The sequence below is a fragment of the Saccoglossus kowalevskii genome, chromosome 5 (genome assembly GCF_978046115.1).
Source record: "Saccoglossus kowalevskii chromosome 5, keSacKowa6.1, whole genome shotgun sequence".
Taxonomy (NCBI): Eukaryota; Metazoa; Hemichordata; class Enteropneusta; family Harrimaniidae; genus Saccoglossus; species Saccoglossus kowalevskii.
This window is the reverse complement of record NC_140645.1, coordinates 41749142-41764070: the sequence shown is the minus strand read 5'-3', so window position 1 is coordinate 41764070 and position 14929 is coordinate 41749142. Positions and strand designations below refer to the sequence as shown.

General features: G+C 35.6%; 2 protein-coding genes across 2 annotated transcripts; both read left to right on the top strand.

The window, feature by feature from the left end:
* Positions 1 to 3883: 3883 nt before the first annotated feature.
* Positions 3884 to 8362, top strand: LOC100376840 (persulfide dioxygenase ETHE1, mitochondrial-like). The gene is made up of 7 exons (XM_085499717.1): positions 3884 to 3999; positions 5370 to 5514; positions 5792 to 5940; positions 6356 to 6494; positions 6690 to 6779; positions 7475 to 7591; positions 7959 to 8362. Exons 2-7 carry the CDS (start codon positions 5403 to 5405, stop codon positions 8018 to 8020), a joined length of 669 nt encoding a protein of 222 aa, XP_085355843.1. The 5' UTR covers positions 3884 to 3999; positions 5370 to 5402; the 3' UTR covers positions 8021 to 8362.
* Positions 8363 to 10193: 1831 nt separating this feature from the next.
* On the top strand, positions 10194 to 14866 carry LOC100376992 (persulfide dioxygenase ETHE1, mitochondrial-like). Its single transcript, XM_002740080.3, has 7 exons — positions 10194 to 10232; positions 11366 to 11510; positions 12114 to 12262; positions 13009 to 13147; positions 13699 to 13788; positions 13974 to 14090; positions 14647 to 14866. The coding sequence occupies exons 1-7, from the start codon at positions 10194 to 10196 to the stop codon at positions 14706 to 14708; spliced, it is 741 nt and encodes a 246-aa protein (XP_002740126.2). The 3' UTR covers positions 14709 to 14866.
* The last annotated feature ends 63 nt before the right edge of the window (positions 14867 to 14929 follow it).

Here is a 14929-nt window from a genome sequence, read left to right as displayed (position 1 = left end):
TAGTCAGCAACAATCAACGCATCATTGGCGTCACATTTGAAAATTTTTTTTTTTTCAATTCACATTGAAGGGCACAGCAGTATAGTGTGCACCAGATGATTAAATCCAACACTGAATGCAAACATCTGTACATATACAATCTTGTGAAATGTTTTTACTCGCATATTCTGGAAAATAGTTTTACCCCCCCTGGTTTCCTAATGATGAATCCCTTAATTTATTTTGCTCCTTTTCCTGGTTTTCTAACGGTCATTCCCTTAATTTGTTCTGCTCACCTCCCGAATTTTCTAAAGGCCGCTCCCTCAATTGGTTCTGCTTCCCTTCAGGGTTTTCTCATGATCACTCCCTCAATTGGTTCTGCTTCCCTCCAGGGTTTTCTCATGACCACTCCCTCAATTTGTTCTGCTTCCCTCCAGGGTTTTTCCAAAGGAAATGACCTGTTCATGAACATCAGAAACGAAAGTTACATTTGCCTATTTATTTGTAAACTGTACAACTGTTCTCCCCACATCTGTTGCAATAATTGTAAATGTACAAACAAGTTTCAGATGTGATTTAATCACAAGGTCAAAGGTCAGACTTTTGAATTGAATTTTATAAATCATATTGAAACAAGAAATAGCATTTTGTAATTGAATAAATTTTTGTTTTGATGTCGCTCTTTATTTATATAAATTGAGACCATAATTGCCAAGAAACATAAATTATTGAGGTACCTCCATGCTTAAAGTAAATAATTGAAACAAATCTGGGGGTCGTGCATTGTATCTAGTTCAAGGTTTAACACCACAATTACTACTAAACGTGACTGCATTGTTATGACGCATGGTCACACGAATAATGTAACAATATGGTATGATAGTATTTTGGATTTTTTTACTAAATAACGAAACAGTATTATCAAGTTCTAAAATCGCTAGTGGTAGTTCATATTGGCACACCACAACACCACTTACTAAATACCTTTTGCTATCGGTATGCGTTTACGACTAATTTCTCAATATGAAGCCTTTACATTGTGCGTGGTATCCTAGTGCAACACTCGCAGAATAAATTGATAAGATAAGATATGATAATGGGAAACCATACTCTAGCACACAGTCTCTCGATCTATACGATAGAGGGACTGTGTCTAGCACCATTTATTTGTTTTATATTTATGGAATATTTTTTCTTTCTTTTTAAATTATAGTTTTTAAATTTCTTTTTGTAAGACCCTTTTTATCCTTTCCTAAGGATTTTATGCGTCTAATAAATATTACACGCTAACTGTGAGAATTCGTATTCGTCAACAATATTAGCGTAGTTGAATGGGCTTCATCCAGGGACATTCCTGTATTGTGATGACGCTAGGTACTGTTACAATTGAAAAAAAGAAAGTAACTATTCTTAAATGTTGTTTAAAATTCTGACACCCAGCTAATATGGTTCAGTGTAGAATTGTTCCATCGACTAAGAAGGGTGTAATGGATTGTAGTTTTAGATTTTTGTCCCATGGCTTCCCGCGGCGCATGATTGACTTGTTTGCAGGGTTTGTCGTCACGTGCACGTAATCCAGGTCGGCAGCACGCGGTTTGGAATAAAGAATCAATTATATTAGCAATTGGATCTAGATTCAGTGCACTGGTTCAACAACCTATATGGTCACGTGACTTGTGTAGACGGATACATTACATTGATTGTCGCAACCATAGATTGTGAAGTCGTAGTAGTAATAAATATGTATATCTATATTAGTATTTTGTGTATTTTTTATGAAACTTCAAGATATAATGTGGGAGATTGGATAAATGGTGAACACAATATTAAGAACTCACTGTGGACTGTAAGCAACATTTTCTCTTTTTGTTCAATATACCGATAGTGTTTTTACAACTTGAATCTCACACCTTACTGGCTGGGGTGTTGATCATTGAAAATTACGGGAAATCTAGACCCCAGGGGAAAACCAATTGCATGCAAGGTGTTGCAGAGAAAACATTTTGGTACATTCAAGAAAAAGAAAAATGTACATTTAAGACACCGCAAAAATGCGATTGTCACACTCTTCCACCCCTGTTATTTCAAATGGTTAACCCCTTATTTATAATATATAACGGCTGGCTCTTCTACCACCCCATCTAATAGTATTTCAAAGTATGGGCCCATTTCTGTTCCATGGGGCGGGGTTGCTGAATATTTACGACAAGGGTTTCCAGTCTGATTCGTAAGGACAATTTTACTGACCACTTACTCACTGAAGTGCATACACTTACAGTGCGTGGACTAACAGATGCATTATGGGGAAAACACAATACTGCAAACTCGTATGGACATAATGTGACTTAAATTTATCCTTCAGTTAAGACAGAATTTAAATTTCTATAACACAACACAGGAGGCGCAACAATGTCATATATTCAATGTCAATAACAATTGTCGCCTTGCACGAAAATATATATATATATTTATATATAGATGACTTTTCCCTTCATTTACTAAGCGCCCACAGTAACTGCACCGCGTCGAAATGTGCTCCATGCGAAGTATACAACGCGTGTAAAATACTACATTCGATGTTTAAACAAAATTTGACGACTGTAAACCTGTGAACATTTTCTTACACTCGCCCACATTTGCACGCACATAATGAACAGGTCAAATGATAAGCTGCTCACGGCACCATAATTATTTTTCTTTATTCACGTTTGTTCCCGGTTCTATCCACAGAAGAGGATCATACTCCGCCCTTTGCTCAATGTAATTAGAGATTACCCAGGGCAATGAAATCGCAATACGTTATACGAGACAGAGTTTTTCATCGAGAATGATGAAATGATGTTGAAATCCCGATGGTCTCCACAACGGGTCGTCGTATGGTTGTGAACCCCATCAACACTTGTTTTGTGATAACGTGAGCTAATTAATATATATGTATATTTATATCGATTATAACCAAAAACATATTCACTATATTCGAGTTGTTGGCCTTACAGAAGACTAATTCTGCTGACTCCGTTCACTCATTGGTCAAGTTACTATGACCGCAATAAATAATAGAACGACAATATTGCAGTACGGGGCACTGTTTTGCTAATGATATAGATATATTGCTCACAATGTAACCATTGTTTACCATGACAACACTTTGTGTAATGTAGCTATTTTGTTAGCAAAACAGTGTCTCATACTGCAATATTGCCATTCCATTATTTATTGCGGTCACATTAATTTTAATATCCCCCAAAGGTCTTCGATCCTCATAAATAACAATACATGTGTGCATCCAAGATTATGCAGTAAGTTGTCCGTTAACGGGTTCAACCACGTTTGTAAACGTGCCGGTGTTCTGGGATACTTAGGAACGGGGTTTGGAATGTAGGACATACCTCATGTCCATTACGTGCATATTTGAGGTGTCACAGTGTCAGAAACAGTTAAATTTGGACGCACCAGTAGCATTTTACTTCAAATTCCTTAACGTCGACGCTCTTTGCAGAGTGCATTGTGTTCTATTTTAAGTATGTTGTCCTATATTTATGTACAATGTCGTGTGTGACCTCCCGGAAACTGAAACAATAACATTTTGAAAACGGTATTAATTAAGGATGTTCGTTCGTTTATTGGTAAGGGGCGATACATTTGGAATCCCGAGTAGGGCCAGGAACGAAGGAATTGAGAGACAACACAACACAGCTGAACTATGATTAAATTGGAGCAATAAAATTACAAATTTTTCTCAGTGGTGATGTTCGAAGTCAAATTCCTAGCCACCAATCTTCCTTCTAGGTGTGTGTGTGTATGGGGGGGGGGGGGGGTTAATGGTCGTGCCACCTCATAATTAAACACATTTTTTTTACCGTAGCCGTCGACGAGGGCGCTGTTCACACGACAAGATCAGGCTCACTGGCAGATTTGAGTAGGCAAGGAGAGAGGGTGAAATAACTTAGCAACCGATATCCACATCCAAGAACGCAAAACAAAAAAAATTGTCAAAGACATTTTAACAATGGTCAAAAGGTAAGAAAATGATATATGCTGGGCCTTTAAGGACTAAATGTATACCTCGTAGAGTTTGGCATTTTTTTGGTTTTACGTGATAACAATTTAACAAGTTGTAGAATGTTCCGCGTTGACGAAATTTCGCGTCGGACCACGATTTAAGAATTTTGTTATAAAATTGCCACAGCTGAGCCAGTCTAGTTTTTCTCTGACGCACGCAATAACGGAAATCAAAGCTTTATTTGTCGTATTGAGTATATATACAACCTTTTTTAAAGGGTCTATGATACAACGAATTAAGGGAGTGTAACTGAAATCAATGATACAATATTGTGTCTGTGAAAACCCAATAACTAATACACGACAAAAAAAATAACCAGAGATAAATGTAATACTAGTAGTACATTAAGGGATCAATGTTTCTGCAAGACTTGTTTCGAAGTGTAAATATAGACCTTGCATGAGTCATCTGCATGAAGCAAATCGCATTTGTTTTAAGAGTATCTCCAAGTATCTTGGTACGTATGTTTACATCGATTACATAGATAACGCCCCTGGCTACCAGTTACCCACGTAAGGTCACAGTTTATAGTCGTGGTCATACACGGACGCACTTCACTCCGCGAAACCGGTGTTATTGATTCACTACTACTTTCTTTTTAAAAAAAATAATTCGAAATGTCATCTTCTTTTCCCGTTGGCTTGATTTTCCGTCAGGTGAGTGTTTATTTTCATTTAAACAGTACAAAGTCACGATTTTTGAAAAAAAAAGTATAATCACAGATTGGACTGAATAGTTTCAATGGTGTCTCACATGTAGGACAAGTACGTCCTCACATGTTTCTTGACAATCAGTTTTCGGACATGTTAATAATCAAAATACAAAACAAAACAGTTGTAGAATTTTTGGTGGCTACTTATACTTACGATATATCTCTTATGTGATTGGGTATGAAAAACAATGGTTGGTCATTTCCATTGTCAGTAATGTAACCTTGGATAACCTGCATTTTTGATTTGGCTCTGTCAAGTTTACGTGCAATTCAAAACGACCAGCGATTGAGACTGTTTCTATGGAAACAATAATTGTATTCGAATGTGCATAAACTATGTTCGTTTCATTGTTCGGATTTCATTACATCGTGATGTCTTCCCGCTGTCCGTGAACCGATGACCCAACACCAGAGTTTATAACTCAACCTTGACCCCTGACCCTGCGTGACCTTATACCCAGGTGATTTCTGATATTATCGTATGTGTAACACAGCGAAAAATGCACTGTGAATGTGCAGGGTTCTTTTTTTTCTCGACCTGGACGTTAATTTATTTCAATTTAACATTTGCTAATTAAGTAAGCAAATTTTGTTTGTTTGAATATTCATCTTCAGTTGTTTGAACGTAATTCTAGCACATATACGTATATGTTAGCTGATGACGAGTCGAAGGAAGCCGTGCTTATTGACCCAGTATTGGAGACAGTAGACAGAGATATACAAGTAATCAAAGAACTCGGACTTACACTTATATATGGAGGTAATCGACTCGGATTCTTATTTAACAAGAAACAAAATTAAGAGACCAAGTTTATGTGAAAATAACTTAGAGTATTTTTGAACATGGTTAATTAATTTTCTTTGATACATCTCGATAAATGGTTGGTTCAAAAAATGAAGACTCCAGGCTTCAGACAAAATGTCGCCGACAGTACAACTTTAATAATAAGTTTGTGTTTCATGTATGATTTGTATTGTACGAACACGCAATGTCACGTGATTTCAAAATAAACTTATTGTTTTTTTGTTTTTTTAAGTGAATACGCATGCACATGCAGATCACGTGACGGGCACTGGGGAATTGAAAAAGAAAGTGTCATCATGCCGTAGTGTGATATCCAGACATTCTGGCGCCAGTGCTGATGTTTTAACTGTGGAAGGGGACTGCATTAAGTTTGGAAAATTTGTGAGTATTTATTCATTTCTATAAACTGACAATATATGTCATGTTTCCTGCGTTTTTCAGGGATTTAGAGATATACGACATTATAATACATTTCCTTAATCACAGCTTTGTGCAAAGCGCCGCAAGCTGCACGTAGGCATTGCTTTTTTAAAACACAAACTGTATTAATTTGTACTGCCTAATCTTATGTTATTTTAACGTTCTGTTTTTTTATGTACCTTTTTACTATACCTTTTATTACTTTCAGCCAAAAATGAATTTGTAATTTCATTACGGTGTAATAAAACTGTATTATTATTATTATTATTAATGAAGACTCCAGCCGTTAAGTTTGTACATATTAATGCTATACACCTATTTCAATGCATCACATTTCTAACAGATTTTAGTTTCTTAATATATCAATTGTTTGCAGGCATTAAAGGTATTATCGACTCCAGGTCACACTGATGGATGTCAGACCTACGTACTGGATAACAATGGTAAACCCGTTATGGCATTCACTGGAGATGCATTATTAATTAGAGGATGTGGTAGAACTGACTTCCAACAAGGTATTGAAAGACTGGAGAAATTTTGTTGGAAACGAGAGAGTGCGAGACTTGTTTTTGTCTCTCAAATAGTATTTTCATTCACAACCGTCCTTGCGTCCACTGTTCCACTTGATCTATGTTACCATGGTAATTTGAACAGTGCATGTGACGTTAAAAATTGAGGAAGGAAAACAACAATGTTTATTTTCCCTTCAGGCGATGCTGCTCTGTTATATGATGGAGTCCGTGGTAAAATACTATCATTACCACCAACTACGTTACTTTACCCAGGACATGACTACACAGGTAAGGATTGATGCGATATGCCTTGCTATAGAAACTCCCAATGACAACAGTGTAAACGATTGGTAACTATGGTATCGTCATTGCTTAAAAAATAGTTGTGGGCGTCACGTGACTCTGACCATGACAGAAATTATAACTGTGGTGCGAAACTCATAACTGTGACTTACAAATAAAATGATAAATTTCAAGAGGATTGAAATTAACTATTATTTCATATTTGTCAAAATTATCATCTACAAATGGTCATTGTGAGTTGGCCATTGGTTATTAATAATTAGTTTGGCCTAAATATTTAAAAAGTAAGGCCAGATCAGTCACATTTTTAAACATAATAGCTAAAATACGTAAAACCGCCTCATTTTCGAAAACTGTAAAATGTTTCTCGTTATGTTGACTACTTTACCGTATGTATGTGCCATCTTCTAGTCACGAGAACGTGCAGTTAAATATAAACAACACATTCCACTAGTTATGATCTGACTGCAATTGAGATTCCACAAATGTGTATAATCAATTTATCAATTATTTCCTCAAAGTGAGGCCAATCAAACTTGTGATATTCTCTGTAAACTTTCTTCAAGTGATCTTTATCTCGAAGTAACCTCGCATAAAACTTATTCATATCATTTGTTGTAACGTACTTCTATATTATGCCAGTCAAAATTGTAAATCTCGCTCCCTTCCTTGAATTGCAGGTAGAACAGTAACAACCGTTGACGAAGAACTAAAATACAACCGAAGATTGACGAAAAGCAAAGAAGAATTTATTGACATTATGAAAAATTTGAATTTAGATCCGCCTAAACAAATCGGTAGGTTCTTGACAAGACAAAAGAAGACTGATTGTAAATGACATGAAATGATTATAATTAACTTTCAATTTAATATTTGAATTTATGCTAATATTCTACATTGCTGAAAATATACTATAAATCATAGTGATTTTCGTTAGTGTCCTAGGGAATCTCAGTGATTTTCACCAGTGACCTAGGGAGTCACAGTGACTAAATTTCGTCTATACGAATGCTATTCAAAAATCATCAAATTGGGAAAACTCATAAAAGTTAAAATTAAACAGTTTACAATGACTGAAAGATAATTTGGAACAAAATGGCAGTATTAACTTATTAATTTAATATATTTAAATATATTTCATATTTCTATCTTTATTTCTTTCAGATCGATCAGTACCCGCCAATCTGAAATGTGGCGTCTTTGACACTCCGGAAGTACAAAAATAAACAGAATAGAACACATATTAAGAATAACGGTTACTCGTTTTCTTACATCTGCAATGAAACGAACACAGCGCTTCTATATCAACTTGAGTAGCGATATTTGTTTAATATTTTGAAATAACTAATTCGGGAAATCAATATTTCAAATTTACTATTAATATATAATTTATCAGACTAGCCCCTGGACAATAACACTTTAAAACAGTCACATTCAGGTTGTTACGTATGCCATGTATTGATGTTAGGATAGGTAATTTAGATGGTTGCCTTAGCAGCAACTTCAGCATTATTATTAATCAAATACTTGTATTATCCAGTTTTTCAAATAAACAGATAGGCGTTATATTTGTTTTGCTTATTTTCAAGAAAAACAATATTTTGTGAGATCAAAGTTTGCCTCGTAATGTCCTCACATGTCATTCATATAACCCTTTGTGATATAAATATAATTTATAATTGTTTAATAAATATAAATAAAAGATGTGCCAAGTGACTACAGTTTTACAAAAATAAAAAAGTCTCAGCCAATCATAATGCCACATTTGCAGTCTATCTATCCAATAATAGTTGTTACACATTGACGTGGCATGCCCATTGGTTGAAAAGCTACGATCTTATTTTCTTCACAAGCAAGTTTCTCTTTGGGATCTTCTGTATTTCCATGTGTGGAGTTTTACTGTGGAGAATTGTACATATCGTTTTTACAGGTAGATTGGCAATAATCGTTCTATTCCTGTAATTAATTGAATTACTGTAATCAATTTACTGAATTAGAATTACAACACAAAATGAATTCACTAAAAATTGAATAAAATCTTTTAAAATACAAATACTCTAATTCCAGTTCATGCAGTACAAGGGTTACCGCCATACAATCACATACAGCGCCCTCGGTGTATCGCTGGTGACGGAAAACTCAAGTTAAAAACTCTCTGCAACGGTAAAACAATTCATATAGTCTTTGTTACATGGGAATACTAAACTTTGATGTCTAGCAATGTGAATGACATCTCGTGTTCATTAAATACAGATTTGGTAAGCCTTACCTTCAAACAAACTTCTGCGAAATCACGTGTAAAATATTGAATATTGGGCAGTACAGCACGTGGACTGCTAGCTACAGAATATTTGGCAATAAAGAATCAACTGAAAACAAATTAAGCATAAATATGCATCAAAAGAAGTAACTGTACATATGGTCACTCATGCGTACTTTATCTCGGGGTCAGAGTATAATCACATCAGAAAACTCGCATCTTATTCTTAAAACCAGGGGGGGGGGTGCATGACACGATTGGTTGAAATAATTGTTTTATTTGCCTAAATTAATATTCACGAGCAATGAAAAACTCGTCTTTTCAGTAAAATTGTGCCAAAATGCTTTCCGATAGCATACATGTTAGTTCTAAATTGATTGATTCTATCGTTACGAACTGAACAAAAATTATCGGAAAAATGATGTAAAGGTATTTTTTGAGACACGTTTTTGATCGGACTTCAGCTAACTGTTGAAAGTAAGCACAGGTTTTCTCTTTACCATGATCATAGCAAGTTACGAAATTAATGGAGAATGCAGAGGCACGTTTATATTTCACTCTAGTACTATTGCTCAAAATTGCTCAAAATGTTTTCGGTGACTTTTATCAGTGACAAGTTACCTAATTAGTATGCATTTTGAGAAACCACAGTGTGTGTGCATGCGCAGTTTGAAATGGAACAGTTTTGAACGCAATAAAATCACGCGTAGAACTCGGGCTCCAGCAAGAAATTGTGGCGTCAAACTGGTTGTCGGTTGAATTGTTTTGCAATAGACATAATTTTGGAGCCTGTAGTTGTCTATGAAATGTTTCTAAGTTTTGTTGAGGATTATTTTGTAAAGAAATTGCTTAAATTATTTCATCTGTTCGTAAACGGGACGTTGTTGCTTTGACGGTGGGCTACGGATCGGATGGCGCCCTCTCGTGCCAATCCCCCCCTGCTTAAAACGAAGCTTTGCTTTGAACGTAAGTTCCCGGAGATATCACCACTAGAGGGCGCTACCATAACGTTAATATTTTAGAACGTTCAATCGTTCTCGGTTCTCAACTTGTTACCGTTTATGTTCGTGGTCATACCCACTCCGCGCCGAGAAACCAACGTTATTTTTTACTACAGATTTTTTATTAAAGATTGCGATATGTCGTCTTCTTTCCCTATTGGGTTGATTTTCCGTCAGGTAAGTGTTTTTTTCGTGATTTTCGGGAAAGGATTTTGGATAAGCTATATGTGAGGCAGAGATAAATTTAGTTTTCGGACATGCTAATAATCAAAATACGGCTAACTAAAAATGATATAAAGAGGGGGAGAAAACGATGTACAATTTCGATGCACTACACTTATAGATATCCCTTATCTGACTGGGTGAACAGTTGTAATTGGTTGTTCATTTCAATCAATTTAACACGGCGCATTGGATCACCTGTATTTAATATTATTTAATAATTTATTTGAGCCCATATTTCTTCCATACAAAAAACAAGTCATAATTGAAATTGACATAGTTCCCAGTGTGGTAAAAGTGATCACTTGTGAATTGAACACCAGTCACCTCAAAGAAAGGGGTTCATTATGAAACGAACATTTTCATGCAATTTAAAAAGAAAACAATGATCTATTTATATGTGTCAAATGTAGTTGGTGGGGCAGGCATATTGTTTGTCGTATAATGGACGATACAAGAAATTCATGTCTTTACTATCTATTATGACTGACACTATGATATACATGCTATACTGGAGTAAATTTAATTGTGGATTTTTGTATATTTGAATAGGTGATTTTCCGTACAATTGCGAGATCTTGCGAGATGCATGAAAGACGCGCGTCGAACGTCTGCCGCAAAAATCGAACGATTTGATTTTGAACTCGAATTTCCTTATTTCGTAGCTCACACCGACCGGCCGATCTTCGACAGAGGAATATTGCTTCCGAATACCCTTACTTAATCGAAATTGCCTATCATCAAATGTGGACAGCACATTATTAAGCATGGAAATGTCCCCCAAATACTTTCGCGTTTGTCGAATCCCACGCGATGTTTGACGCCACTACGACGCTATGACCTTTGTTTGTCCTGTTTTTACGTTCGATTTCACGCATAACGCGTGATTCTCGCAGTGTACGGAAAATGGTCTATTGAATCAGACCAGTCGACAACGCGCTTGCGCGTATATGCGCGCACGTGAGTGCTAGTTCGTGAAATTAAATGCCAACGAAAATAAATGATTTTTCAGTATTTCAATTTGACAACAGTTAAATAAATCGTTGTTTTAAATCACATATATGTTTATCAGTAATATTTATTTTCAGTTGTTTGAACGTAATTCTAGCACATATACGTATATGTTAGCTGATGACGAGTCGAAGGAAGCCGTGCTTATTGACCCAGTACTGGAGACAGTAGACAGAGATATACAAGTAATTAAAGAACTCGGACTTACACTTATATATGGAGGTAACAGACTCTGAATTTCAAAGAAAATTAAAGAAAAGGAAATTAAAGACAATTTCATTTGTGTGATTATTTAGAGAGTTACCAGTACATGTCTTTGGCAGTACGCATGCGCGTTGAATTACATGTACGTATATACTCCGTAACATATGCATACTTTACCCTTTTCACTTCCATGTCATACTAAAGCGGAAGGGTCGTCACCTGCGCACGCGCGGGAATCGAGTCCCAAGCGACGATAACAACACGCGCAAATGCTCATGCTTGTTTGTAAACAGTGACACGCTATGGCCATATGACGCATGCGCAGGTGACGACTCCCCCGCTTTAATTAAATATACCAGTACTCAAAAATACCTTAGGTTAGCAACATTGTCTCTGGTACACATTATGGTAGGATATAATCACATATGTGTGACAGTATATTTTGTTATCACTGTGTCAGAATCGTGACCGGGACAAGGGAGGATTGGGTGTAACTGAAGAACTTGATTCTCATGCCAACAAAATGGAAAACAATACGTGATTCGTATGTATTAACAGCAGAGTATTATCACACGATTTTAAAACATAAATTTATTGTTTTTTGTTTGTTTTCTTTTCAAGTGAATACGCACGTACATGCAGATCACGTGACGGGCACTGGGGAATTGAAAAAGAAAGTGTCATCATGCCGTAGTGTGATATCCAGACATTCTGGCGCCAGTGCCGATCTTTTAACTGTGGAAGGAGACTGCATTAAGTTTGGAAAATTTGTGAGTACTTGTTTATTTCTATAAATTGACAATATATGTCATGTTCCCTGCATTTTTCAGGAATTTAGAGGTAAACGGCATTGAAATATTTCCTCAAATTCAATCACTAATTCTGCAAAGCGCCCTCAATCGCACGTAGTCATCGCTTGAGGGCGCAACAATAGGGAGATAGAAGTACATGCATGTAATGGTAGGAATTCATTTCAAGACATACTGAAGACCTTCAGCCCTTTAGTTTGTACATATGAATGCTATACATCTATTCGAATGCATCGGATGTTAGTTTCCTAAGGTAGAAGCCTACTCATCAATGAAAATACCCACAATTTATTCATTTTGCAATATTTTGTAGCCCAGGGCAATGTAAGATTAGTGAACAGTCTAATTTTCAAGAAATTATGCTTCTATTTTAGTGAATAGTTGCCATTTTGGCACTATTGATGTTAGTGATGTTATGTATTATCTTGAATCGTAGGCTGGTGACATGATAATGATAGGGTACTTGTTTGTTGTTATGAATTATTTCAAAAGTCTGGGTTTTAAAAAGTGTAGAAAAATGCAATTTAACTTTGTGTTCTATGAACTTGTTCTAAAAATCAATTTTTGAAAAGTTTCTGTAATACACAAAAAAAGGATATTTCATGGTGCCATGGGACAATAGCTCCACAATTGTACAAATAAACCAATGAACATTGTCATGTGATTTATGACAAACAAATATTGTCTTATATGTCAATTATTTGCAGGCATTAAAGGTGTTATCGACTCCAGGTCACACCGATGGATGTCAGACCTACGTACTGGATGACAATGGTAAACCCGTTGTGGCATTCACTGGAGATGCATTATTAATTAGAGGATGTGGTAGAACTGACTTCCAACAAGGTATTGAAATCTAAAGACATGGCCTCTGTAGATTTCATAAATACAAGACCTCACCCATATGCCCTGAAACATGTGTATATTTATAACATGCTAAACTAAAGACTTTACCCATGTATAATTGCCCCAGAACATGTATAGATTCCATGCACATTAATCTAAGGTTGCCTCCCACCATGCATACATGCCCTGTAACGTGTGTAGAATCCATACATATTGAAAGGGGCACCCATAGGCTGTGGAACATGTGTATATTCTACACATGCTGATCCCAGGCTCCCTCATGTATACAGGCCCTGGAACCTGTGTGATTAACATACATTAAGATCCAAGTCATTACTATATATAGGCCATAGAACATATAGATATTTATAGATACCCGTGACTCTTGTAACAATGGCAATTGAAACAATGGATGAGAAAGAATGAAACGAGTCAAACATGTCCTGTGGCTTCCTCGCTCTCAACGTGATCTCGACGACCATTTTACTCTAAGGTCTATTGGTAAACTGATAATGATTGTAGAATGAAAACAATGTTTATTTTATTTTCAGGTGATGCTGCTCTGTTATACGATGGAGTCCATAGTAAAATACTATCACTACCACCAACTACGTTACTTTACCCAGGACATGACTACACAGGTAAAAATTCTCTTGTCACGAGAATGCGCATCAAACAATACACTAATTGATAGTACAACACTTGATTTTCTCTGTATACTTATTTCATGCGATTCTTATCTCACAGCAACCTTACATAAAACTAAGATATCAGCCAGTCAAAAAAAAAGTAATTTAAAAATGTTGCTTCCTTCCTCAAATTGCAGGTAGAACAGTAACAACCGTTGATGAAGAACTAAAATACAACCGAAGATTGACGAAAAGCAAAGAAGAATTTATTGACATTATGAAAAATTTGAATTTAGATCCACCTAAACAAATCGGTAGGTTCTTGACAAGACCAACACATAATTATAAATGTCCTCGTCAAGAATTTAAGTGTCATGATATAAAATCACTAAGATTACGATCAACAGTATAGATTGAGACGTAACATTGATTCGATAAAATAAACGTCAGTGTACCAACTTTGAAACATAGTGAAAAACAAATCGGGGACTAGTCAATTATCTTGAAAAATAACAATATGCACCTGCCACCTGCATACATTGTCATCCCATCAAAATCGTTTTTTTTTTATCAAATCAAAAACACAATTGAATGTGCATATGTATGACATCTTGTTTTGACCTTGTTTGAAGGAAATCAATAGTCTGTGTTTTCAAACTTAAATCATACCAGCATGACTTTTTTTTAGGAACTTTCACAAAACCCAAGTAACAGATTTACTGTTACAAATGTCATTAAAGCACATAAACTCCTAGCAGTGTAAATTAAGCAGTTTACAGTGACTGACATTTGGAACAAAATATTGAGTATTAACTTATTAATTTAGTATTTTTAAATATATTTCATATTTCCATTTTTTATTTCTTTCAGATCGATCAGTACCCGCCAATCTGAAATGTGGCGTCTTTGACGTACCAGAAGTACAAAAATAAAACAAAGTAACAAAAATTGAGAATAGCGGTTACTCGTTTTTTTTTTCTACAAAGTTGCATTTATCAGCGGTTACTTATGACCTGCATATCAACTTAAATAACAATATTTTTTTTCAATATTTCAACTAATACAAATTATACCACTCTTGGTCATGTGACCTATTGTTCTGGTCGTTCTTTTATTTTAGTAAATCCACATATGGCGCTTTGTCTTTATGCTA